Below are 27549 nucleotides of genomic sequence, written 5' to 3'. Positions count from 1 at the left end.
AGGCAGATGGACCTTTTAGGAAGATCTATCCATTCATGTTATCAGCTCAGTTCTAGAACTAACTATGGCCATAGTGGGAGGGGGTTGGGGGTAGGATGGAAAACAATCACCTGCAGGCCCAGAAACCCATTGCAAGACCTTCACACTAGAGTGGTCCAGGAGACAGGCACTTTATCAAGCCTCCCAACTCTCTCAAATACAGACACAGTATATTTGAGACACAATTCTCAATCACATGTATTAGAGGAAAAATAATAACTACTGGCCAAAATTTCAAACAACGTCTATTTTGGTTTTCTTTGATAGGGACACACACACACACACACACACACACACACACACACACACACACACAGACACACAGACACACGGGCTCTCAGCTCATTTAAAAATGTTTTCCATATTTGTGTTTTTAAAAATGCCCTGGTTTATATTAGAGTCTGAGGAGTCATCTAATAGATTTGCTGGTTTTACATTGAAGCCACCCATAGACTTTATATGATAATAAAAAAGGCCAAGTGCTACTTGCTAGTGCTTTGTTCTTCAGTTGTGTCTTGTTTGGTGGAGAGTGAGTAGGACAGTGGAAATTTTGACCTTTGACCCTTTCTGGAGGCAGAGGGGCAATGAAAGGGAATAAGATCCTACATGAGGTTTCTTTGATCCTGGGAGTTAGAAATCACATATTGAGGAAATAAAAAAACAAATACTTCTCCACTAACTTGTGACTTGCTGGCTGAGAGGAGCAAAGCTGCCAGAACAGGCTGAGTCAGCATTAGGAAAATAATCCCTTCCTCATTAGGGGCAGTCCTTTGGAGGTATACATGCCTGTGTGTGGTCTGTCCCATTACCCAAGTGGAAAAACCAAGAGGTCAAATGGTCTGCTTGTAACTCACTGGGGGCAGAAGCCCCAGCTTGACGAGCTCACCCTTCCTGATGTCCCTCTGAGACATCCTAAAGCCCTTCCCTCCTGGGCAGTTTGCCAACCTGGGAGTGAATTGACCACTCTAGCTAAATCTACCACTTTCTAGAGATGTGTGGATTTAGGAACAGGAGGGAGATGCATTGAGGACTCAGCCTCCTGTGTGTTGGGGATGGATAGTTCCATTGGATGGCTAGCAGAAAGCACCCTTTGGTGGGAAACATAAAACAAAGCTCTGACGACCCTGAATGGGGGATCGGGGTGATCTTGCAAGGGGTGAAAAAGAAATCTGGCTTTGAAAATGCTTCGCCTTTGAATCCTGGAAAAGTTATGTCTTACCCATAGATTGGAATTTTGTATTTCTAGCTTATAGTTTCTTCGGGAAGGAAGGAAGGAAAGAGGGAGGGAGGAAGGAAAGAAGGAAGGAAGACCAAATATCCCTCCATCAGAGAGAAAATGGAAGTTGGTTGACTGAAGTGATCAAAGAAAAAACAAGCACACAAACAAACCTCCGAACAACACAACACACTCTCCGACTTCCTGGCTTGCTAGCTCACTCCTTTGCCCTCTGAATGGACGCCATGCCACTCACTGCATAAAGCAGCTCAGGACAGAGGGACAGGCAGTCAAGCTCAGAGGGTGGGAGATATCTCCATTGCCACCCCCAGAAGGAATAAATGTTTCTTTGCTTCTGGTGAGCAATCTCAAAGGAGATGTGGCAATTTTCTGTGGGAATGAATGTGTGGGTTATTTTACCTTTTAGGAAAACTGTGACCCCACAGTTCTTGTTGTAGACTTGGGGCTTCTGTGCAGCAAAGGCTAAAAGATGTGGCCAAGGCCAGGAGGGAAGAGGCCAAGGTGGATATCAGAGGAGAGTGAAGGTCATGGGAGGAGGGGTGAGGGGCTCACAGAAAGAAAGATGGTGGAGGATGGAGAGCAGTCTCTGATTTAGTAGGATTTGAAGGACACTGGTAGGCTGAGCACTCTTTGTCAGTAAGCTGGCTTCTTTCCTGTGGATTGTCCTGATGGAGCAGGGAGTCAGTGGTCCAAAGTCCAGAGTCTGTCCCAGAAGAGCTCAAAGGCCAAGGCCATTCAAAGTTGTTACCACAGCAAATGGTGGGGATGGGGTGGGGTTGACACTACAGTTTACTTTGAAGGACTTCACAGTTCTCTGTTGACTCAAGCCTAGAAACAGAAGTCATCTCATAAATGCAACTTTGTTCTCTCCAATCACAGATGAAGGGAGTGCAAATGTGGTACCCCTCAATACTGTGATGGGTTTCTTTTCCCAGCTGACAAATACAGTTTCTGTGTGTGATTGCAGGAATAGCTGCTTTGTTTGTTTAGCTCTCTATCAAGGATAAGCATGAACACGAATAAGCTTTCTTTACTTAGAGAAAGCGTGGAGATTATGTTGTAACTGCAAATTATTCCGCTGAGGAAATTGGTTTCTTGATTTGATTTGAACAATACTTGATTTATAGGCAGATACAAACCCTGCAACTTCTCCTGAGGAGATTTTTTTTTTTTTTTTGGTAATTGAATCTCGTATAGTTCTGGCACTTACTAGATGTCAGCCTATTTTGTTGAATTGGAAATTGTTGTTAGGACTACCTGTTGGAGCGCTTTGGAAACGGGTATTTTCAAGTAGAGTTCATGGTTGGTCTGAAACATCTTCAGACTTTAGCCTCAAGTAAGTCCCTTCAGAGCTGAGTTTTCTTCTCTTTTTGTTAACATGCTTCTGATCTGTCACCAATGTTTTTGTCTCTGACTTGGGTCAGCAAGCAAAAGAACAAAACTAGAAATGAGTTCAGGATGAAAGTGAGGACATAAAGCATGAGCAATGTTGAAGGATTAACTGAACTGTAGGTAGCTAGTGGGTATTTCTCGCAACAACTTGGTTCAAGGGCTCTCTATTGTAACATGTTAGTATTTGCACTATCAATTCCAATAAGCCTTCCTGTTGCCTTTATGTATGTATGTATGTATGTATGTATGTATGTATGTATGTATTGTTCTGGGGTTTGAATTTGGGGCCTGGGTGCTATTCCTGAACTTCTCTTGTTCAAGGCTAGCCTTGCATTCTACAACTTGAGCCACAACTCTAATTCTGCCTTAATTTACTTTTGATACTGAGTATTCAATCCAGGCCTATAGCACATTAGGTAAGTGCTCTACCACTTGAACTACATTTCCCCAGCCTCCCAATCCAGCTCATTTGTCTGTGTTTTATTGAGATGGGATTAGTCTAGCCTTAACTTGAGATTCTTCTGCCTCTGCCTTCTGAGTAGCTGGGATGATAGATGTGTGCTATCACTCCCAGCTTTATTGCTTTCATTAAAAATTACCTTGAAAGCAACCATTTCTACACCATGAGGGATTTGAGAGCAGTTTTCTTAAACTACATGGAAAATGTGGCTTAACAGCTCACACTATAGGAGGATATAAGAGATACAGCTAGGAGTCAACAAGCTGATGTTGACCAGCACTGTGGGAGAAGACAGAAGGGAAAGGACTACACAGATCTCTCTCAGCATGATTGCTTTCAGTGATTTATAATGCAGTGTGTGTGCTCTGGCCTGTACTTGTAATTACTGAAAATGGACTAAGCTTGAAAGGGGAATGAATACCCAGCCATCTTTACGAATCTTTGACTGTGACATGAATATTACATTTAATTACATTAAAAGTCCACAAGCGCTTATTCCCCAAGGGAAATGTGGTAGGTAATGAATTCACTCTGAGTAGAACTACCCATCATCTCAGCCATTTTTCTACCCATAATTCACCTGGCCCCCATCTTGAGGGTACCAGAAAAACAGGAGAACCAAAGATGGCTCTGAAGATGTCAAATTTACAAAAGAGAACAAAATAGTTTATGGAAAACCAGCACTCTTTCACTCTGCCCTCTGCCCATTTGACAGGTTGGATTATATACATATTTTGTGTTGGGAAACTGTTCAAACAATAGGTTCCTGGACCTGCCAGACCTGTACCATACACTTGTGAGACTCTGAACACTCCCTGTGACCCTGTTCCCTAACCACGGCTCTACTTCAGCCCTTTGACCCCTGCTGCCATTATGCCATGCCGCATGGCTCCTGACTCCCCTCAGGTCACCAGGGCGTCCCTCTTTAACTCTCCTTTAGAGTTGATCTGATCTGTTGAGGTTGTTTTCTGCTCTTTCTTTATTCTAATACCCTTGCGACTCAGTTTCCTCACATGTTGCTCTTTACTCATTTTTGGTACTCATGGATTTTTCATTCCATTAGTCTTAGTGTAGTTTGGTTGATTTCTCTTAGTCTCTTGTTTTGGCTTGTGCTTGTCACACTAATTGTTTTTCTGGACCATGTCATTTGCTTTTCTTTCACGTTTGGGAAAGCTTATGAGAGGACCAAACGAGGAACCATGATCACTGCTGGAATGGAAGAGGAATAGGTGAGCCAGGCTGTGTGTGTCCTGTTGACCTGACCGCGGGGCAGAGTTCAGAGACTGCATGCTAACTGTTGCTTCTCAGACATTAACTCAGGTGAACATTTCTTTTACATAGCAGTTGGCTATCTAACTTAAGGTGTTCAAAATATGATGTAATGGGCAAGTCAGAAGTGTAGAAGTTGCATAGCTCAAGAATCTTCGACTTTTTGACTCATGGTGCATACATCTTTTTCGCATATGTGTATGGGTGAGCTCCGCTTACAAGATGCACTGAACTGTGAAGCCATGTAAGAAGTATTTCTGACTTTCTTTTTTTTTTTTTTTTGGGTCCAGACATGGGACCTGAACTCTGGCCCTGGGCGCTGTCCCTCAGCTCTTCAGCTCAAGGCTAGTGCTCTACCACTTGAGCCACAGCGCCACTTCCGGCTTTTTTTTTTCTTTTTGCTTATGTGGTGCTGAGGAATCTAAACCAGGGCCTCAGGCATGCAAGGCAAGCACTCTACTGCTGAGCCACCTTCCCAGCCCCAGTATTTCTGACTTTCAACATTGTGCTACTTTTCTTCCTCTTGAGATTTCCCTTACTCAACTTTCCTGGCTCTGTCATAGACTTTCTTCATGGCTGGATCTAAAAACACCTTCCCAAAGGTCATGCCGAAAGCCAAACACACAGGGTGATGGGCACTTCCTGGGTGCTCAAAGGTTGCCCTGGATTGGGAGTTTTCTTTTTTCACGCTCAGGCTGCTCCCCAGCCCTCCCCGTCTTCTGTCATCAAGGTTGAAGGTGATGGAAGAATATAGTGGCTATTTCTGGTAGTACCCCTGAACTACCTGTCACCCCTTCAACTCCCAGCATGGGCTGATTTCTTTCTGAATGGAGACATTGCCAGACACTAGTTCTGGTTCTGTTAAAAGGTCTGTTATATGGGAATTCGATCGCCAGATACAGAGTAGCCACATTGTGAGAGGTCCCATTGGGAGTCTTTATTAGAAAGCCAGTGACTGGGGGCTGGGAAAGTGGCTCAGTGGTAGAGCACTTGCCTTGCATGCATGAAGCCCTGGGTTCGATTCCCCAGCACCACATAAGCAAAAAGAAAAAAAAGCTGGAAGTGGCACTGTGGCTCAAGAGGTAGAGCGCTAGCCTTGAGCTGAAGAGCTGAGGGACAGCGCCCAGGCCCAGAGTTCAGGCCCCACGACCGGACCCCCCCCCAAAAAAAAAAAAAAAAAAAAAAAGAAAGCCAGTGACTGCATGTGGATACATGCGCCCATTAGGCTAACGGAGTGCAGAAAGCACAGAAAAGCAATATCAACAAACCAGATCAACTCTAATGGAGGGCTGAAGGGGGACACCCATGGTGACCTAAGGCAAGTCAGGAGACATGAGACATGAAGCAAAAAGTGGCAACTGTGCTGGTTTGGGCCTAAATAGGATCATGGTCACAGAGCAGGGTCACAGGGAACTCAGAGTCTGGTGAGTTTAGGGTACAGATCTGGCACACCAGGAACCTATTGTTAAGTCCCCGCCCCTGCCTCTAGGAATTCACTTGGAGGTGGAATTCACCTCATCCACCAAGAAGTCAAGGTGGTGCCAGCTACACCCAGTATCCTAATTCCAGGATCCTGTGAATGACCCAGGGGGATTCCCTGAGTCCCTCAAAATCGAGTCAGCTTCTCAGAGTTGAAGCTGTCTGCAAGTGCTCTTACAGTTAGAGCTGTAAGTTTCTTCAGAGTGGCCCAGGGTGGAGCCATGGAAGGGCAGGAGCCAGAATGGAAAAGGGGATGTTTGTCTTCCCTTCCTACCCTTGTCAGTGAAGTGTAACTTTTCAACAGAATCTTCATCCTTGCTATTTATCAGTCCATGCTAATTAGTGGTTGGGGAGGAGGGATCTATTTCATTGGTTGCATTGACTGTCAGACTTCTCATGGAAGTAGTGGGGAGCACCATCATCTACAAAGGGGTAAACTGAGCCATGCTCTGTGAGCTTTGCGATGATTTGCTCTAAATGTCATCACACAAAATTAGCCATATCATTCATGAGATTTCAAATGGGTGACATGGAATATTTGTAGCATCAAAGCAAATATTGCCAAATAAGTAGGAAAATCAAGTTTAATGCCTACGATTAATTTATTTAAAATGAACATGACCAATTTGCCTAACAGTCTAGGAATATTGCACAGTTTATAGTGGCAGTTCATTTACAAAATAACTAGAATCCCTTTTCTTGAAGCCATAAAATAAATTGGAGAGTGCCCCAAATCCCATGATTGAGTTATGGTAGAAGATTAATAAAACATTAAGCATGATGAATGCATTTGCAGTGAGAAGATTACAGCAAGAGAAAAACATACCAGCAACCACAAAAATAACATGAATTTTAGATTTTAATCAGTCCAAAGAACTTTTCTAAGTAGCAAATTAAGTGATTTTATTTTCATCTGGCACAACATTGAAATTGTCGTATTTTGCAACCTTTATTTAATATATGTTGCTTGTCTTTTCCAACCAGGGTCAAAACTCTTTGAAACTCCTTTTCTCAGAGCCTCTGCCTCTGAATGCTAACCTGCAATAAGGTGTTAATTAATTAAGCATCTGATCATGAAAATATCAATTGATTAGTGGTTTAGGAAGTTTTAAAATAATCTGGTCAATCTATGAGGATAGGAAGCACACTAAAGAAAGGCTGTCTATTTTTAATAGTTCATCTGAAAAACTACCAGTTTTGTTGCACAGAGTGGTCCATAGGCCAATTGATGTTTGTCCAAGAACAGGAAAAATGACTCAAGGACAGTCAGGGTGAATGTCCAAAGTCAATGATGTTCTCCACCAAGTTGATGGTTTACAGAGTTCTGGTGAGGCCATTCTTCTGTGGACTGCAGAACCCAGAGAGGAGTCTCGTCAGACCCCTTTGCTATTCTTTTGTATTGGCACACTTCCAGCAAAAAATAGGATTTCAGCTCTGCACCAGTGGCTCATGCCTGTAATCCTCGCTACTCAGGAGGCTGAGTTCTGAGAATCGAGGCTTAAAGCCAGGAAAAGTCCATGAGACTCATCTCCAATTAACTACCAGAAAACCAGAAGTGGTGCTGTGGCTCAAAGTAGACAGTTTCCAAGCCCTGAGTTCAGGCCCCACAACCAACAACAAAATAACATAAAATAAAAAACAACAACAACTGAATTTCCCTAGTCTTTGAATTAATACATTTTTTTCCTAAGATGATTTCTCCATCATTTTGTAATTCTAACCTGACTACATCAAATACTTATATTGGATTTCACCATACAAGTTAATTCATAAAAAGTATTGTGTTAAAGGCTTAGTTTGCTGGAGTTACTGTTGCAAACCCCCACCAACTCCAGTATGATGTCATTCTAATGCGCCAACTCTTTGGCAGCCATATCTTCAACTCAGATGGGATTGTGAGGTGCAGTGGCTTGCCTTGAAGGTGAAGGGTCAGCAGTCATAGGATCCTGGAAGATTACTGCCTATGAACCTTATTTTGCATGTAAATCCCTGGATACAAACTTCATTTTACATGGAAGCTCACTGGTTTGTGAATCTTTGAATCTCCTCCATTGCACTGCCTTCACCTGGTCTTCATTGACATCAGAAGACCTTTCCTTCTTGTTTTTGAGCTAGGATTTTGCTGATTAGCTACAGCTGGGGTGGCAGAAGTTTGCTACCAGGCCTGGTTAGGAATCTTTGATCATTTCACAGGCAGAGACCTTGCGCAACTCTATCACCAGCTGTTAGTAATTTGGCCTATGCTGTGTCCTGATTTTTTTTCTAACATGAATATACCACCTTCTTTTTATTTCTCATGCCATGCATTTACTAGACTCCTGACATCCATAGATTCTGTTTGGGAAGTTTATTAATGAAAAGCACTCTGATACTTAATTTTGGATGTGTGACAGTGTGAGTTGAGTTTTGGAGAAAAGTGTCAGTAAGTGATTACATGCTATGCAAAACCCAAATGAGCAACCTTTTTTTTTTTCTTCCAGTCCTGGGGCTTGAAGTCAGGACCTGGGCACTGTCCCTGAATTTCTTTTGCTCAAGGCTAGCACACTACCACTTGAGCCACACTGCCACTTCTGGCCTTTTCTGTTTATGTGGTTTTGAGGAATCAAGCCCAGATGCTAGGCAAGCACTCTACCACTAAGTCACATTCCCAGCTGTGAACCACCATTTTGAGAGTTGATAATTTATTTTGTTGGGAATTTGTACACATTCATCTTCTTGGGACTTTTAGAATGCTTAGAATTAACAAGTAATAATATTGCGTGCTTCTTCAAGGTAAAAATTTTCTTCTTAGTGACCAAGACAATGATAGTCAGTTTATTGCATTGTTTAGTGAAGCCATGGACTTTCTTATTGGACATAAAGTCAACAACTGAAAATGTGCAATATAATTAGTAAATATTTTGAGAGCAAAAATACAAATTTACCATGATTTCCAAGCAGAGTCTGCCATTTAACTTTGAATCATTTGTGAAATGTGCTTTTAAATATAAAAATTACAAACATTAACTTGTAAAATGTTAAATATAATTTTTAATATTTCTCTGGAATAATGAAAACAGGCATTTTGAAAAATAGATGGGACTTCAGAGTACTGGTGGTTCATGCCTGTAATCCTAGCTACCCAGGAGACTAAGATTTGAGGATCATGATTTGAAGCCAGCCTAGGCAGGAAAGTCTATGAGACTCTTATCTCCAAGTAACCACTGAAAGCTGGAAGTGGAGCTGTGGCACAAGTGGTAGAGTGCTAGCCTTGAACAAAAATTCTCAGAGATAACACTCAGGCCCTGAGTTCAAGTTCAGGACTGGCACAAAAATTTTTGAGATTTTCAGAGGATGAATGTAATATCACACAAATCTCTCACAGAAAAGCAAATTATTAAATACTTTATTTTGAAAATCAACACTTACATATGCTCTCCTCCTTACCAGGACTTGAATAGTCTAAACATTGTAATTTTACCTAATATGCAGAAATATGTCTTGTAGATGAGTTCAGTTAATATATAAACAGCAAAAAGTTATATTTGTGTAGCTAATTGAATGAACAGGTTTAGTCAGATTAAATCCAGGAGCTAGTATAATTAAGTAATATTACTTTCCAATTCCTTCAATATATGAGTTCTAGTTTTTACAATTTTAAAAATAATTTTATAATTATATCAGAGTCAATTGTAGACTGCAAACTTTTCAAGAATTCATCTTGAGGCAAGACTGCCACCTGCTGGTAATAGTTGGATGCTTCACTGTGCATTTCAATTTTTTTCCATTCACTACAGTAGCAAAGGAAGCAATACTATTTGCTGCTAGTCTACAGACAACACTTGAGGTTGTCAAACTACTACAGCTTGGAAAGTCTAACAGGTGGCATTCCCACAAAACTTCATGTTTATTATTTCCTCTTCATTAATAGCAAAATCATGGCTGCATATCTTATTAATCTGGTGTAGGGACTGAGTTTGATTCAGCAGGCTCTTTAGTTTTGGGCAGTCGTGAGCCAAGCATACACCTGCAGGTGAGAGATGGGTAGAAGTGGAGCTGTGGCTCAAGTGGTAGAGTGTTGAACTTACTGCATTCTTATGCTCCTGTCTGCTATTCCCAACCAACTGGGATACACACATTATGGTCATGCCATGTTCTGCTGAGACCCCTGCATGAATCTGCATTCCACTCCTTTGGCTGCCCCTGAGCCCAGCCCTGGGGTCATCCATCCTTCAAGCTATACTTAGCAACTTCTGAAAGTATCTTAGCCTTGCACTGTGACATGGGGATATGAATTTGAACACCAGCTCTCGATTACCTGTGTGGCAATCTCTCCAAACCTTCTTCCTCCTCTTTGTCCTCCCTCTCCTTCCCCTTCTCCTCCTCTTCCTCCTTCTTCTTCTCTGTCTTTCTCTCTCATTCCTCCCTTTTTTTTTCTTTAGCAGTACTGGAGATTTAACTCAGGGCCTTGCACTTGATCCACATCTCCTGTGTGCTAAAATTACAGGCATGGGCTGCCATACCTGGCCCAGAAACTGTGTCTTCATTTGTAAAGTGGGGCTAAGAATTTTGCTTCCATTTGTGTTGCTCATTCAATCAGATAACACATGCAAAGCTTTAGCTTTGTTATTGTTATTTGTGATCCTTAGAAGATTCTATTATGACATTTCTCTCAGTGGTTAGAAGAATCATCAGGAAAGGACAAATGAGTTATCTATATTGACAAATCCTTCTTTCTTTCTTTCTTTCTTTCTTTCTTTCTTTCTTTCTTTCTTTCTTTCTTTCTTTCTTTCTTCCTTTCTTTCTTTTTCTTTTCTTTTTCCTTCCTTCCTTCCTTCTTTCTTTCTATCTTTCTTTCTTTCTTTCATTTTTCCTTATTTTTGTTGGTTGTAGGGGGCTTGAACTCTGGGCTTGGACGCTGTGGCTCAGTTCTTCAGCTCAAGGCTAGCACTCTACCACTTGAGCCACAGTGCCACTTCCAGTTTTCTGGTGGCTCATTGGAGATAAGAGTCTTACGGGACTTTCTTGTCTGGGCTGGCTTTGAACCGTGATCCTCAGATCTCAGCCTTCTTAGTAGCTAGGATTACAGGCATGAGCCACCAGCACCGGGCACAAATCCATTTCTTAATCCTTGTTGTCTTCTTTCGCATACTTTGAAGACTTCCTTTATTGGCAAGCAGAACTTTCAATTCTTAGAAAATAGAAACCATCCAAAGCCTGAAGAGATGCCCCTCAGGATCTTTGTTAACGCTTCTCCAGCCTTGCTTGTTTGTAAATTGTCTTTGCTTATTAAACTTAACTCTGTGTATGCTAGAAAAGATGATGATGATGATGATGATGATGATGATGATGATGATGATGATTTTAGTTTGCAAGAGCAAGTGAGACAATTAGTGAAATAACATTAAATAAGTGCACCTAAATGTAGCTGTGGGAGAGGCAGTAGAATACAAAATCAGGAAGAGTCCTTATCCAGAAGGGCAAAACTGTTGTCACTGTTCCCTTCCTAATTTGAGCCAATTGTGCTCTGATATTTACCATGTCATATTTGGATTTCCCAAGTTCATTTGTTTTTACTTAATGATCGTCCAGAAGTCAAGAGTGTGCATTTTCTTCCATTTGCCTTCTCTCTTCAGGAGAGCTGATCATGTGTATTGGCTGCATGGATGTAAATTTGGATGTAAATGCAGATTTGTCTACCAGGCTGGCTTCAAATCTGGATCCTAAGACCTCAACCTCTTGTGTAGCTAGGAGTTTAAGTTTGAGCCACTGGGACCCAGCTAAATACCTGATTCTTTATGGCCTCTTACTCTCTATAGAACTATTAAGTGTGTGGAGCCTATAAAAGTTCAAGTAAATGTGAAGTTTTGCCGGGCTTACCTCCCAGTAGCCAGTGAAACTTAAAGCACTCAAGGACGCTTTTCAATTGTGGAGGATGTAATTAAACAAGACTTAGAATTCCATGTACTAATCTTGTGACCATCTAATCCTACCAGTTAAAGAACCAAGCAGAAAAGTTGGAACATCTGTTGAAGATTTATAAGCAATTAATAAAATTGTGATGCTGAGGTTTTCTATGGTTTCAAAGCTAGTACTGGTGGTTTTAGTAGGTTGTGGTCTAATGGGTCCACAGATTCAAGATGGTGTACCTGGATGGAATTATATTCTTTTAAAAAGTAACATATTATGGAGAAGATCAGATAACTATATTGGCACAACCAGACCCTGTGCAAACCCATGAACATAGCCCATTCAAGAAGAAAACCCCCCACAAAAACCTAAGAAAGGAGACAGATACCTGATGTTGAGGAATTTGTATATGGAACAGGATTTGAATCAGTTAACTCTTTTTTGAGTCCTACTTCCTAGTAGACAATCAAAGGGCTGATTGTCCAAGTAGCAACCTGTGCAGAAATATTTTTTGCTTACCCTATTCAACATGTTTAGAACTTAGGAAAAACTGCCCACCTCTTATCTTTACCTTGCCCAACCTCTTTCTTCATTTACCCCTCGTCTCTAACGCTAAGACTCTGTTGAAAGAATAAGATAAAACTAAATAATTATTTGTACATCATTATGTATTCATATACACATACATGTACACACATATATAGAGCAAAAACAGAACAATTTTGGAGAAAGTCTTACAGGGGAATCAAAATCTCTTTTGTAGAATTACTTTTTGAGATTGAATGTACTCAAGGAAAAAGCAATCTTTAGTGAATACTTCTCTTTCTTTCTTTTTGTGTGTCTGAGTCTTGAACTCAGGGCCTAGGTTCTGTCCCTGAGCTCTTTTGCTCAAGGCTAGTTCTCTACCAGTTTTTGGTGGTTACTTGGACATAAGAGTCTCATGAGGACTTTTCAGCCTGGACTGGCTTGGAACCATGATCCTCAAATCTCAGCCTCCTCAGTAGCTAGGATTACAGGTGTGAAGCACCAGTGCCCAGCTAGTAAATACCAAATGATTCCTCTTTTGGTATCTGAAAGCAGGTACATATTCCTGGCTAGAATAATTATTTCTTTGTTCCACTTAAAGCTGAAAAAATGGTCCCATGCCTGAAAAAATATTTAGCAAGACCTAAAACCTATAGAGCTGCCTCTATTGAGTATTGACCACAAGAAAGTTGAGTCATAACAAAAATGCATTTGAAAAGATATACAAATCATGAACAAATCCATCCCGGGCATTCAAGACGAAGCCATGACTATTCCTCAGAGGAAGCCGAACTTATCAAGATAGAGTCACGGTAATGACTGAAGGAACACAGATGACCCAGGCTACCGATGCCTTGTCAAATTCTACCAAAATATTTCAGCTGTTTATTTGATTAACTAATGTTCCCTGAATAGCCACATCTGTTCATGATCCTGGATCAGTTATGAACACTTAAATCATAAATTGCTGGTTCCAACAAGCAGATTCCTGGATGATGACTAAAGTAATACCCAAGCTGTGACATTTCAGATTATTGTTGATTAAATAATTAATATTTGAAATTACTACCATGCGGCAAGGAATGAGTTTAAGTGACAGATATGGCTAAGCTGAAGAGGTCTTCTCCATTCTCTGTTTTATACACTCAAATTAGTCCAGGACAAACTTAAGGGAGTGACAGGAAAATAAAAACAGCACATTCCAAGGGGTAGATGACAAAAAAATCAGGAAGTATTTAAGCAGTTTCAGTGAGGAATCCAGGAATTTCCTAGGATAAACACGTACAAGGATTCTGTCTTTTGGCAGGAATTCATACAAAAGGTCAAACGTAATCCCATGTCTTTAGGATAAACAACTACACAACTGTGGTTTTCCACCAGTATCATTCATATTTCAAGCACACAGTCAGATCTCCTGCACCTAGTCACGATCCACACAATGCCCTAGCGTTCCCACAAAAATACTATATATACATATGTGTGTGTATAGTGTTTGATGTCTTAGGAATTTAAGACTTACCAGATATATTGGCATAAAAGAACTAACAATGAGTAATTAAATAGCAAATGATTCTCTGAATCCAAGTGGCTCAGTGGGAGACCTTTGCTCAGCCTCTTTTGTATTCCTGTTGAGAAAGACAGTCCTATTTGTTTGCTTGTACTTGGAAAAGTCCATAGTACACCTGCACTGCCAGGATACAAGGGCTCAATGAAATCCCTTCTTACTTTTCCCCGGAAATTTCAGTTTCTTTGAAATTCTTCCATCATTCAGCACAAAGATAATCTAGTATGTAACTATGTACTATATGTATGTGTGTGTATATATATACATATATATGTAAATATATACATATATATGTAAATATATATGTATATATACTACTGGGCAGCAGTCTTGTCTTTGGCAAAGAGTTGCACATAAATGTCACAACGTTTTGACAGACTTCAGTTTTCTTTAAAAAAATGTATTGTAAAGGTGATATACAGAGGGGTTACAGTTACATAAGTCAGGTATTGAGTACATAAAACAAAAAAAGTCCACAAAAAGTAAAATAAAAATCTTCTTGTTTCCATTTCTTGGAGTTCATTTTGATAAGCATCATTTTATAGGATCATATGCCCATAGCTATTGAGTCCTGGTGATCTTCTCCTAAGAATATCCTCCTTTGGCCTCAATGTGTGAATGTTTAGAGTCCTGTTTAATTTGTCAGACTTTACTTTTCAAGAGAGAAGGTTCACGGCTTAGAATGTGACCTGAATTCCGAAGGATTTTGCCTCTCACTTTAGAGGACAAAAATCGGTCAGTTTTTTTATCTTGGCCTGCAACCAAAAGGCATTTAAGAAGTTTTCACCGACGGACTACAGATCCTGAATCTCCAATTTTTCTCTAAAGAACTTACCATTATTGTGAATTTATTAGAAATGCAGCTTCCGAAACTTTCATTTGGCAAGAGCCTCGTGAGGCTTCAATTAAACCACACTGGCCTACAACAGCTCTCCGTTTCATATGTGGGTAAGCCTTCTATCTTGTTTGTATCTCAGTGTGACAAAACAGAGACTTGGAGTACTTACTGAGTACACAGGGTGAATTGCAGCCTCTCCGCAGCCTTAATAGCTGAGTCATGTCCTGGTAGTAGCAGAACAACAACCTGGTGCACTGAGATCTCATGTGAGTTGTTTTTAGGAAATGAGCTTTATTTCTAAATCTCACATGCTGTGCAAGGACTATTCAATTCCAGCCAACTCACCATTTTTCCAGCAAGTAGATGAATAAAAATCAATATTCTTTTTCTCCTAGCATTTATCTACAATGTGAGACCTTACGTAACACTGCTACCTTAGCAGAGTGATCACAATTGTGTGATAAGAGCAGAAATAGTGGCAGCAGATGTGGACCTGTGAAGCACTCCACCGCATCATTGGAAGTGAATACTTCTTGTTAAACGCGGATAGGGCTCTTGTTGAAGGCTCAGAGGCAAAATATCAGGCAGGTTCCACTATGACATCCAAAATGAGGCTATGGGGATGTGAAGTCTTCCCCACTAAGATCAGTTCAACCTTCAGAGCCTGCTGCTGCTCCTGAGAGGAAGCGTTAATCAATGCACGTGTAAGTGTATTCTACATGCTTCTAGTGGGATCCTTATAAAGAACAGACTCCAAGTCCATCAGCTTCTTTCTGTGTCATATTATCATCATAAAATGAAAGCCTCTACCTATCAAATGAATGCTGAACATTAAGGAAATGGCCCTGGCAGATTTTCATGCTAAAACTAGAAAAACCTGCGTTTTGAGCCAGGTGCCAATGGCTCACAACTGTGATCCTAGCTACGCAGGAGGCTGAGATCTGAGGATTTTGGTGCCAGGTCAGCTAGGGCAGGGTAGTCTGTAAGACTGTTTCTTGTTTTTAAAGTTTATGTTTTAATTATGTTTCAAAAAATTGTTATTGTAAAGTATGGAGGGAGGGGTTACAGTTATACAAATCAGGTAATGAGTACATCTCTTTTTGAACAGTTCACCTCTTACCTTTTTTTCCTCCCAATTTTTTTCCTCCCAATCCCCTCCCCCACAAGTTGCATAGTTCATTTTCCATATCGTGTCTAGTGAGTATCACTGCTGCATTTGTTTAGTCTCTGCCTCACCCTTTCTCTGCCCCTCCTGACGCTCCCAAGGGAGATAAACTTACATACAAGACACAAGGTACAGAAATAAAAAATAGCGACAAAGGAGAAAAAAGAAACATCCCCCTCCAAGACAAAAAATAAAATAGAAAAATACCTCATTTCCATTTCCTGGAGTTCATTTTTTTAAATTTATTTTTTGTGAACACACTGTACAGAGGGGTTACAATTACATGGGCAGGTTAATGCGTACATTTCTTATAAAGCATTGCAGCCTCCTCCTTTGTTTACCCTTCACATCCCTTCCCAGCCTCCCACCCCACCCCCCCAATCCTCCCCGCTTCCCCCCCCCACCAACATTGTAAAGCTCGTTTTCGACATGACAACTTGTACTTCTCATTGTTGCAACAGGTCCACCTGTATCCTTAAACGACTTGTTTTTCCCCATCTCCTCTACAAGTTATACTGACATCAAATATAGTGAAAGCAGGGGTTATACTGTGGGGGAGGGACATACAAAGCAACAAAGAGATAATCTTATAAATGCGTTAGAAACAAATACATGAAAGAAAAAAACATTAAAATTCACATCTAAGGGTTCATTTTCCTAACATCACATTATCTGACCTTTTCCGCTTGACTCATACATATACTAGATATTGCAAATAAGGGAAACCATGGGACCTTTGCTTCTTTGGGCCTGGCTTACTTCACTTAATATAATTTTTTCCAAGTTTTTCCATTTCCTAACAAATGGGGCAATGTCATTCTTTCTGATGGAGGCATAGAATTCCATTGTGTATATATACCACATTTTCTTGATCCATTCATCTACTGAGGCCTGGAGTTCATTTAAACATTTTAAAAAACATTTTATTGTATTGTAAAGATGCTGTGCAGAGGGGTTACAGTTACATGAGTAAGGTAATGAGTACATTTCTTGTCGAGCATTGTTACCCCTCCTTTGTTGTTCTTCTACTATCCCTTCCCTCCCCCACCTTCAATAAACATTTTATATGATCGCATTCACATAATTATTGAGCTCACTGGTTGAAGTTTTGGCTCAAGAATCTTAGCTATTGGAAGATTTAATATCTCATCCAGATGCAAGGAAGATAATTATGATGGAGCTGTTCCTATACACTAGAGATGGGATAAATAATGATACAAATTTCTGTGTTCCCTGAGGAACCCAGAATCTTGAAACAGCAAAAATCCGCAGTGTACGTATGTATGTGATAAGGGATATAGGAAATATGAGCCGAGTCTAAGGGGAGGGAACAGACAAGAATGGGGGTGGGTGGGTGAGGGGAGGGATGACTGGATAAGAAGCAGTGGACACTTAGGAAAATATGTTAAATTGTAACTTCTTTGTACAATCTTTTTGTTGTTGTTGGTCATGGGGCTTGACCTCAGGGCCTGTGTGCTGTCCCTGAGCTTTTTCCACACAAGGCTAGCACCAGTGGTTCCTGCCCGTAATCCTAGCTACAAAGGAAACTGAGAGCTGAGGATTGAGGTTAGAAGTCAGCCAGGGCAGAAAAGTCCCTGTGAGATTCATATCTCCAATTAACCACTCAAAACCTCCAAGTGGCTCTGTGGCTCAAAGTGGTACAGAGCTAGCCTTGAGCAAAAGAGCTCAGACACAGTGCCTAGGCCCAGAGTCCAAGCTAACAGCAATACAGAGCTTTTACAATAGACTATCATCATGAGCTTGTGCTATTTTAGATATGTGAAGAATATGTCATCATAAATTACATAATATTATGTGACTTGTAATATGTAATATGTAAATGAAAGTATAAATTTGTCTAAGCCCACAGTCTCCCCTCCTTGCTTGGATGAACAGCTATGATACCTTTTGGTTGTTCAGAATTTCATTTTAAATGGATTCTGCAAAATAAAATAATGTCTGTGGTACCCTTACTAAAAAAAATTTGTAATGGTCAAATAATAACTTTTTGCAGTAGACTATCATTATGTTTCCTTAAAAATAGAAAAATTGCTGTGTACTGGCAGCTTGCACTTGTAATCCCAGCTACTCCGGAGGCTGAGATCTGAGGATTGTGGTTCGAAGTTAGCCCAGGCAGGAAAGTAAGTGAGACTCTTATTTCTAATAAACCACCAGAAAACCAGAAATGTTGCTGTGGCTCAAGTAGTAGAGCATTAGCTGAGCAAAACTGCTCAGGGACAGCGCGGAGGCCCTGAGTTCAAAGCCTCAGGACTGACCAAAAAAAAAAAGAAAAGAAAAGAAAAAAATTACATATTATGTACTATTTTCAACTTTTATTTTTGAAAATGATATAATGTAAAATGTTAGTTTTAAAGCATATTAATATGATATTCTATAGCAATTACAGTGTTCTACACAGTAAAATCCAAGCTAAAATTTTTTTTGCAGGTTGAATACTAATCAAAAGGCCTATGTGAATTATAAATACATGCTGACAATCTGATGGAGTAAAAGGAACTTTAAAAGTTTTCCAGTTAAACTATTATACATACATAGATATTGTAAATTCAACAGAAATCAAGCTATTAAGTCCAACATTAATGACCAATTCTTCTGGCTAAGACACAGAAATAATGTATTTGGAAAATCAACAAGTGCTTTGATAAGTTTGATTTCTTCATAAACATTCTTTTATAATTTGGGCTAATTTCTGGAAGGCCTAAAATAGAAAAGAGATATGAAATTAGGGTGATCCTATGAAAAGTCTGTCTGCCCTAACTTTAGAAACTTTAGAAGCAGAGTATTCATTGGAGGTTGAGATAAGGCAATGAGAAGTCACATCTGACACCAGCTTTATCTGGGGAGGGTGCCATCCATGGCTACTAAATATATGGTTATAAACACATCAGATTTCCAGGATTCTTTTATGGGTTCACATGATGATAGCTTTCTGTTTGATCCATAGCACAAATTATTTTATATTTTCATATAATCTCTTACTTACAAATGTATTCCATACAATTTTAATTTCCCAAGTCTATCCACATATAAAAGGAGGGAGAAATTATGAAAATCATTTTTAATAACAGAGGAGAGCAAGTAAGAGAAAGAACCCACCAAAAAAGGTCCACCTCCCAGATTAAGTGTCAGCTCTTCTGAAGGTTAATGGAATTGGTCAAATTATAGTTTTGGAGTTCCTGATGCACAATCTTTAGGATCTTGGGTTTTTTTTCTTTTGCCTTTTACTATTTTGGTGAAAACGGAGCTGTGATTAATTTAAAAATATTTGACCCATTCTGATGCTTTTTCTTCAAAGAAAGGGATTGAAGCTATCATGAACTCATAGTTTCCATTCATGTTGATTTCATGAAGAAAGGAAAGAGGCTTTCCCCTACAACAATTTGGTTCCATAAGTTCTGAAAAGTTATTCAGAAAGATAACAGATTTTTAAAACTCCAGCTTAGCCTCCACTAGTCTACAGAAGTCTAGCAGTAAACGAACTGGGAACGTATAATGGGAATTCTTGACTACTCCACAAATATCTGACCTCCAGAAACCCAAGAAAACATTAAATAATTTTGTAGCATGCAAAGTGAGCACATGGCACTAAACATCAGAATTGAGAGCGAGTGTTCGTGGTACTCACGATGTCCATTTCTTCTGGAGAAACTAAAGAGAAGCAGGCTCGGAAGTATGGACTAGGCCTTGTGCTGTCTACGTAGAAATCACTTCCGGAAACCAGTAAGATCTATGAGAGGTTGAGGAAAGACAATAGTATTACTGCAAAAACAACAACAACAACAACAACAACAAACAGCAAAAAGAAAACATGGGTAGGCTCCACATCAGAGTGCCTGATATCACAGTGCTGAAGGACATTGAATTGGAAGGAAGTTGAAGAAATCACCAAAGGAAAACAAACTAATTGCTATGAAGATACAGAACTAAATGCGTAGAAACTAAAAAATGTTTACTATAAACATGCCTGGAAGAAGTAGAGCACTTGCCGAGCAATGGGTCCAATCCCTAGTACAAGAAAGCAAGAAAGCCAGAAAGCAAGGAAGCAAGGAAGCAAGGAAGGAAGGAAGGAAAGAAGAAAGGAAGGAAGGAGAAAAGGAAATGAAAAGAAAGGAAGGAAGGAAAGAAAAAGAAGGAAAGGAAGGAAACAGAAGAAAAACAGTAAAATTGAATTTTGAGTTGTAAAAAGGACAGCTTATTCAAAAACAGAAATGGTACTACACACAGATAAATGTCTAACACAACTAGAATGTAATATAAATTCAGACAGTGAGATATACCATTTCAAGTTTATCAAATTTGAAAATATGATTTTCCCCACTGTGTTGCATTAAATTGTAGTATATGCAACATGTACATATTATATACATTTTATTACAATATTCATTACATTTCCACACTTGTGTACAATGTATCTCAATCAATCTCAACCCTTCTATCACTCTCCCTTTCCTCTTATCCTCTTCAGTGTTTTATTGTTCTATTTTCATGCATGAAAAGTACCTACTTGGACCATTTTCCTCTTCATTTACTCTTCTTGTTGGCCTAGCTTCTTGCAGCTAGTAAATATCTCTTGGGTACATATCTCTTACATTTGAAACTATTCTTAAGCTGACAACTAAAGATAAGTTGGTGTTAGCAACTGGGGAACATATATTGGAGAGAATATAGAGAATATAGATGTTCTGAGATGGGAAGAAAATGATACCAAAAGAAGGTGAACTTTTTTTAAATGCATAAAATGAGGGAATAAATAACTAAGCATGTTGAGAAAGTGTGAGGACACTAGCTGCCCTTCTTGATGAGCACCGTGCTAGGCACACTTCAGTGACTGGACACTACTGGACACTCCATGCTCTCTTCATCTCTGCGTTTACAGACATACTTTATTCCCTAGCTTCCTCCCTTCCTCCCCTCCTCCCTTTCCTTCCTTCCTCCCTCCCTCCCTCCCTCCCTCCCTCCTTTCTTGTCTTTTCTTTAGTGGGAACGGAGTTTAGGACCTTATGCATGCTAAACACATGTTCTGCCACTGAGCTACACCTCCAGCAACCCTAGCCTCTTTCTGTTGATGTGTGGCCATGTGAATGAATCCTAAAAGGTGTGAGCCAAAGTAGTGAAAGTGACTTCTAGGCCTGGTCCATGGACCTGTTCCTGTGTATTATCGACCCTGGATGGAAGGAACCAATGTCCCCGAGTTACTGGTGGGGCACAGGTGCCAGCAGGTCATGGTTTTGATATTATTTACTTATTTATTTATTTTTGCCAGTTCTGGGGCTTGAACTCAGGGCCTGGGCACTGTCCCTGAACTTCTTTTACTCAAGGCTAGCACTCTACCATTTGAGCCACAGCACCACTTCTGGCTTTTATGTTTGTTTGTTTATGTGGTACTGAGGAATTGAATCCAGAGCTTCCTGCATGCTAGGCAAGCACCCTACCACTAAGCCACATTTCCAGCCCATTTTTCTATTTTTAAAATCAGCACGTTAGTTGTATCAAGGGACTTCACGGTGCTATTTCCAAACATGCATATAATGTACTTTGATCAAACTCACCCTGTTGTTTCCTTTTTCTTATTCTCCCTCCCATGGCTTTGAATTTGATTTGAGTCAGAAATAAACTGTTGTGTCAAGTCTCTGAGATTCTGGAGTTTATCTTTCATAGCAATTAGTGTTAGGCCAATATAATCATGATCTTAAGAATACTAGATAATTGCTTATTACCTGGTGTAAATCTGAGTAGTGTCTACTAAAATAAGATGGATTGGTAGTGAAGCAATCTGGGGCCCTCAGGACAAATTTCAAGGTAGAATATGTGTTTCCTTGTTCTAATTAACATCATATAAATGCCATTATTTTTCCCATAATAGTAGAGAAGTTTGGGATATACTAGAAACAAAAAAATCTGTGAAAGAAGGAGGGGAGTAATCTCTTTCCAAGATGTACAAAATCTAGGCTAAGATAATGAAGATGAAAATAATACAGAACAGGTAAAGAACACATGTCCTAGGCTGGAAGCCAGTGCCTCATGCCGATAATCCTAGCTACTCAGGAGGCTGAGATCTGAGGATCAAGGTTCAGAGCTAGCCCAGACAGGAAAGTCTGTGAAACTATTATCTCCAATAACCTACCAAAAGGCTGGAAATAGAGATGTGGTTCAAGTAGTAGAGTGCTAGTCTTGAGCAAAAGAAGCTCAGGGATAGTGTGCTGAATTCAAGCCCCAGGACTGGCGTGTGTGTTTGTGTGTGTGTGTGCGCGCACACGCACACATACACACACACAAAGTATAGCAGAATATGGGGAATAAAGAGATAGAGAAAAAAGTACACTAAGAAATTAAGTCTATAGTACTTACTTCAAAGATACATACAAATAGCCAAAAGTTTTGATGATATAGCATTAAGAAGAAAAGATCAGGTTGATTTATTATATCTAAAAGTGCTTATTTGTACCATGTGATTTTTTTGTTGCTTTGTATGTCCCTCCCCCATGGTATAACCCCTGTTTTCACTGTATTTGATGTTGGTATAATTTGGGGAGCAGAAGGGAAAAAACTAATTGTTTAAATAGGGATACAGGTTGACCCATTGCAACAATGAGATGTACAAGATGCTAGGTCGAAAAACGAACTTTACAGTTTAGGTGTGTGTGTGGGATGTAGTTGTGGAGATGGGAGGGAAGGGATGATGGTAGGGGAAAAACAAAGGAGGAGGCAACAATGCTTGATAAGAAATGTACTCATTACCACCTTGCTCATGTAACTGTAAATCCTCTGTACAGTATTTTCACAATAAAAAACCTATTAAAATGTACTTATTTGAGATCAGTCAGTTGGATATATATTTTATGTACCTATTCTGTGCTACTACTGGGATTAGAATAATGAGCAAGCATGAATCTGTTCTCAAGTGAGATAGAATCATAGAGAATAGTAGCTTTGCTTTGGTCAGTCTGTATCTAGAGCTAATCTTGAGCTGGTCTTTTATGTACTAGCAGGGTCTCTGACCCTTGTCAGTCTACTCTGTACTTATTGCCTCAAGATAAAAGTGATTCTAGAAATAGATCTCAGTATTTGCAAAGAGTAACTGACAAGCACCTATGGAATTAATTAAGAAAGAAAAGACAATTTATTTGGTAAACTGGTAAGCTTACACAGAAACTTTCATTTAGAAATTTAACTTAATCAATGCCCACAAATGAGATCTAAGTAGATTTATGATTTAAGTATAGAAGGAGGCGATAAAAACCCTACATGAGCTAATTTTCAGTGAAGAAAGACTCAACAAAATATAAACTTTTTGTGTGGTTTTAGTCCTGTAAAATAACTGCATAGCCAAAATACTAGAACATTATAAAACGTATCTAGAAAATCCAACACAGATGGCCCAAGAAATCTGGTAGTGAAATGATGGCTATTTAAAAACATTTCATTATGCTTTTATGCATTTTCCAAATGTCTTCCTGTGAGTATGCCTTCATAATGAAGATAAAATCTATTTTAAATCCTATGATCTGATGATTATTGAGGAACTACTACATGCCAGGAATTTGTCTAAGTGATCGACATATACAACTAATTTGATCAACATAGGAGCCAAATTTTCAAAAATAAAGCACAGGAGTAGAGAGGGTAAACTACATAGAGTCTCATGCCCAGTATAAGGTGGAGGTAGGCTAAAACTCAAGGAATGTGGCTCCAGAGACTTCTCTTAGCCACAAATCTCATCATTTGCTGAGATAAATAATAATATTGCCAACAATTTAGACCACCTGAATAGCTACAAAACTCAAACAATTCTTACAGTTTTAGTAAGGAGAAAGCATACCCAGCACTCAAACATTCTGAGTTGTGAGGTGGGCAATAAAATGATCTTTTTATTTATTATTATTATTTTGCCAGGGCTTGAACTCAGGGCCTGGGCACTGTCCCTGAGCTTCTTTTGCTCGAAGCTAGCACTCTATCACTTGAACTACAGCACCACTTCCAGCCTTTTCTGTTTATATGGTACTGAGGAGTTGAACCCAGGGCTTCATGGATGCTAGGCAGCACTCTACCACTAAGCCACATTCCTAGCCCCGATCTTTTTATTTTTATTAAAATAAAAATTACTTTTTTCTTTAGATCTCCTCTTCCCACCCGCTTCCTGGCTTTACCTCCTTCTTGATGGCTTTTTCAATCAACAGTTTTGCATCAGGCATGCCTTTAATTTTAATCCATAAAAACATTCCAGCCTTGGGAATATGCCATTCTGCCAAACCTATAAACAAAAATGGAGAATAAATACCTTTTGAACTTATTTCTAGTGCCACTAAACACATTGTTCCAAGATGTAGATGTGGTGATTATAAGCTAGTACTTTTCCCAAAGTTCATTCAGTGATAATACTAAAAAAATAATAAGACTTAAACATGCTCTGGGAATTGATGGCATAAACGGATGCTCTAAGTTTATTTTAGAGTCAGTGTGGAGGTAAGAGGGAGAAAATAACTCCCGTGTCCATATTTACACCTATCGCCAGTCTGCACAGAGGATAAGAGAGCCTGTCTTTTTGTTTTGTTTTACTTTTTCCCTTTTCTGGAGAGGATTTTGCTAGTCTGAAACTCACAATCCTCTTGCCTCAATCTAAGTATGGAATTATAGTCCTGTAGACCTAGGAATATGTTTCAATCGGAAGATGATGTCTCAACTCTTTGGAATCTTCTTGGGTTTCAAGAAATTTGGTCAACAATGTCATAGTTTAGGAGATAAATGGATTTTTTTTTTTTGGTCAGTCGTGGGGCTTGAACTCTGGTCTTGGGCACTGTCCATGCGCTATTCAGCTCAAGGCGAGCACTTTACCACTTAAGCCACAGCGCCACTTCTACCACTTTTCTGGTGATTAATTGAAGAGTCTCATGGACTTTCCTGCCTGGGCTGGTTTTGAACCATGATCCTCAGATCTCAGCCTCCTGGGTAGCTAGGATTATAGGCGTGAGCCACCGGTGCCCAGCTTGGATTCATTTTTAAAATGAGAATGTAATTAATTATGAAAATTAATCCAAATAAGTTACTGATTTCTAGACTCCTCAGTTTCTTGTAGAGTCATACATTTCTTCAGCAGATGGCTGAGAGGTAAAATTGTGTCAGGGTTGGTGGGATGTTGCTTCTGAGGTCATTTGTAGGACACTGTGGCAAGCACTTCTGGGGAACTGTGTCTTTGCCACCAGGGCTGTTAAATAATATATGTTGATGGTCACCCACTAGCACAGGTATGTTGTTCATTGTAGAGACAGATGTTTGCCACTCACCACTTAACCACTTATCTGCAGCTGCCACGATCTCATCCCTCTTTCTCCTGTAAAATTCGATATTTCTGGAAGAAGGACACAAGGACAAGCATGTGGTCAGAACCTTAACTTCAGAATCAGAAAGTCTCTAGGGCCTAGGCTACACATCTTTGTTTTCTATCTTGCTTAAAATGTTGAATGATGGATTACAGAATAGAGTGTATTTCTGTGACTTGACAAGTATTATACACATATACATTGTATATATAATATTTATTTTATTTTATTATCAGATCCCGGGGCTTGAGCTCTTGGCCTTGGCACTGTCCCTGGGCTCCTTTTGCTCAAAGCTAGCACTCTACCACTTCTGGTAGAGTGCCACTTCTGGCTTTTTCCATGATTAATTAGAGATAAGAGTCTCATGGACTTTCCTGCCCAGGTTGACAGTGAATTGTGATCCTCAGGTCTTAGCCTCCTGAGTAGCTAGGATTACAGGTGTGAGCCACTGGTGCCAGGCTAATAATAAACTTTTACTATGTGTTCTCCTTAATAGTGGAAAACTTGAAGAAAGGAAATTAAAGGAAAAATAAGTCCATCTCTGTAAAATATAGAATTAGCAGGATCAATCTTTATATTCACTTGTCACATAATGTCATTTTCAGAGTTTCTTATTTTTAAACAGCTGAGGAGTTAACCACATTTAAATAACTAAACGGACAATTCACACCATTATATTAAGTAGGAAAATTTTATTTTTTATCCATCTATACCTGAGCCAATTCCTATGACATGTCTTCCTGACAGTGAGTAGATGACTAAGCAGAATATTTATATGTATAAGGAGTCTATCCTCTAAGTCAGTGGTTCCTAACATGTTGAGAATTTCAGCTTACCATAGGTGTGAGTGGATATTGCTTTCTTGCCATACCATGAATACTCCTGAAAAGGTTTTCTAGGTAAAGAGCTACTAAAACAAACTTTTGATTTCTAATAGATGTTTCCATTGTCTATCTTGGAATACTCAAAAATAAATAAATAATAATAATAATAATAATAATAATAATAATAATAATAATAATAATAATAATTTACACCAATATTCTGGGTTCTCTACACTTTGGTCATGGGTTTCTGTTTTGCTAATAGACATTATAGCAAATGACTCCATACCTGTATACATGAGCCCAGAAACCTTCTTCTCCCCATTGGTGTAGAAGCTGTGATACCATGAACTAAAAGAGAAAATAATTACAATGCCTTGGTTCAGTCCTAAAAGTGTTTGCTTGTCAAAAGTAAAACAAAATGTGTCAGCCTCTGCAAAAATACATACACAGACCCAGGCTTGCATCATTAGTGGTTTATAATAAATATTCATAAGCATGAAAACAACAGTACTAAAAAATAACAAATGTTTATATAGTACTTGTTATGTGTTAGGTGTTATCTCAATACATTAATAGATTGGGCTATTTGATTCTTCATAATAACTTAAATATTAGCCAGGTTATTTCTGTTTTACTGATACTGAAATCAAGATACAAAGGTTAATTTTCCCAATGTAAAACAACTTGTCACAGAGCTTGTATTCCAAAAAGATATCCTTATCCATGATATTGATTATTAGACTCTAGTACATTAAAAATTAATCCAGGATGAGGTGATAGCTAAGCAGCTATTCTACCATTGAACTATATACCCAGCCCTAAAATAAAATATATGGCAGGTTTATAAAGTCCTATCATATATTTAGATATTTTCTGTGTCAAATGAAAGCTCTAAATGTCACAAATATGGAACTTTTTGTTGATAGCATATAGAAAGCATGAGACATGCTTCGAACTTGCTAAAAAATAGGGACATATATACTAACCACAATATCAAACAAGTATCTGATAAGATACCTGCTTTTCTATTAATTTGAGTTCTTCCATAGCCATTATATCCATGAAAATCTGATTCCCAATACTGTAACCATTTTCTTTCTTTTTTTTGGGTCCGGTTGTGGGGCCTGAACTCTGGGCCTGGGTGCTGTCCCTTAGCTCTTCAGCTCAAGGCTAGCGCTCTACCACTTGAGCCACAGCACCACTTCCCGCCCTTTTTCTTTTTGCTTATGTGGTGCTGAGGAATCGAACCCAGGGCCTCAGGCATGCAAGGCAAGAGCTCTACCACTGAGCCACCTTCCCAGCCCTACTGTAACCATTTTCAAGTCCAATCGCTTCTCACAGCATATGAAGAAATTTATATATTTTTCCAAATTAATTTTCCTTTATTTTATTTAGGATGCATTCAAATCAGTGTCTTTAGAAAGAGCTGGCACGCACGCGTGCGATGCAGGGAAGGCACACACTGCCCAAAGGTTTTGGATTTCTTGCTCTCAGGACAGGTTCCAAGTCCATGAAGCTAAAGTTAAT

The 27549-nt window shown here is 39.4% G+C and overlaps 1 protein-coding gene and 1 long non-coding RNA gene across 2 annotated transcripts in view; one reads left to right on the top strand and one right to left on the bottom strand.

The window, feature by feature from the left end:
* The window catches only part of LOC138823296 (uncharacterized), a 245193-nt gene that overhangs the window by 159528 nt on the left and 58116 nt on the right, over positions 1-27549 (top strand). The window lies entirely within an intron of this gene.
* Positions 16069-26395, bottom strand: LOC138823293 (kynurenine/alpha-aminoadipate aminotransferase, mitochondrial-like). Its single transcript, XM_070016478.1, has 5 exons — positions 26309-26395; positions 25160-25224; positions 24026-24129; positions 19504-19605; positions 16069-18576 (listed from the first exon to the last, which is right to left on the bottom strand). The coding sequence occupies exons 1-5, from the start codon at positions 26365-26367 to the stop codon at positions 18535-18537; spliced, it is 372 nt and encodes a 123-aa protein (XP_069872579.1). The 5' UTR covers positions 26368-26395; the 3' UTR covers positions 16069-18534.

Source organism: Dipodomys merriami, unplaced genomic scaffold (genome assembly GCF_024711535.1).
Source record: "Dipodomys merriami isolate MVZ:Mamm:240054 unplaced genomic scaffold, mDipMer1.0.p SCAF_12, whole genome shotgun sequence".
NCBI classification, from domain to species: Eukaryota; Metazoa; Chordata; class Mammalia; order Rodentia; family Heteromyidae; genus Dipodomys; species Dipodomys merriami.
Note: the sequence above shows the minus strand (reverse complement) of the source record. Positions and strands in the feature narration are given on the sequence as shown.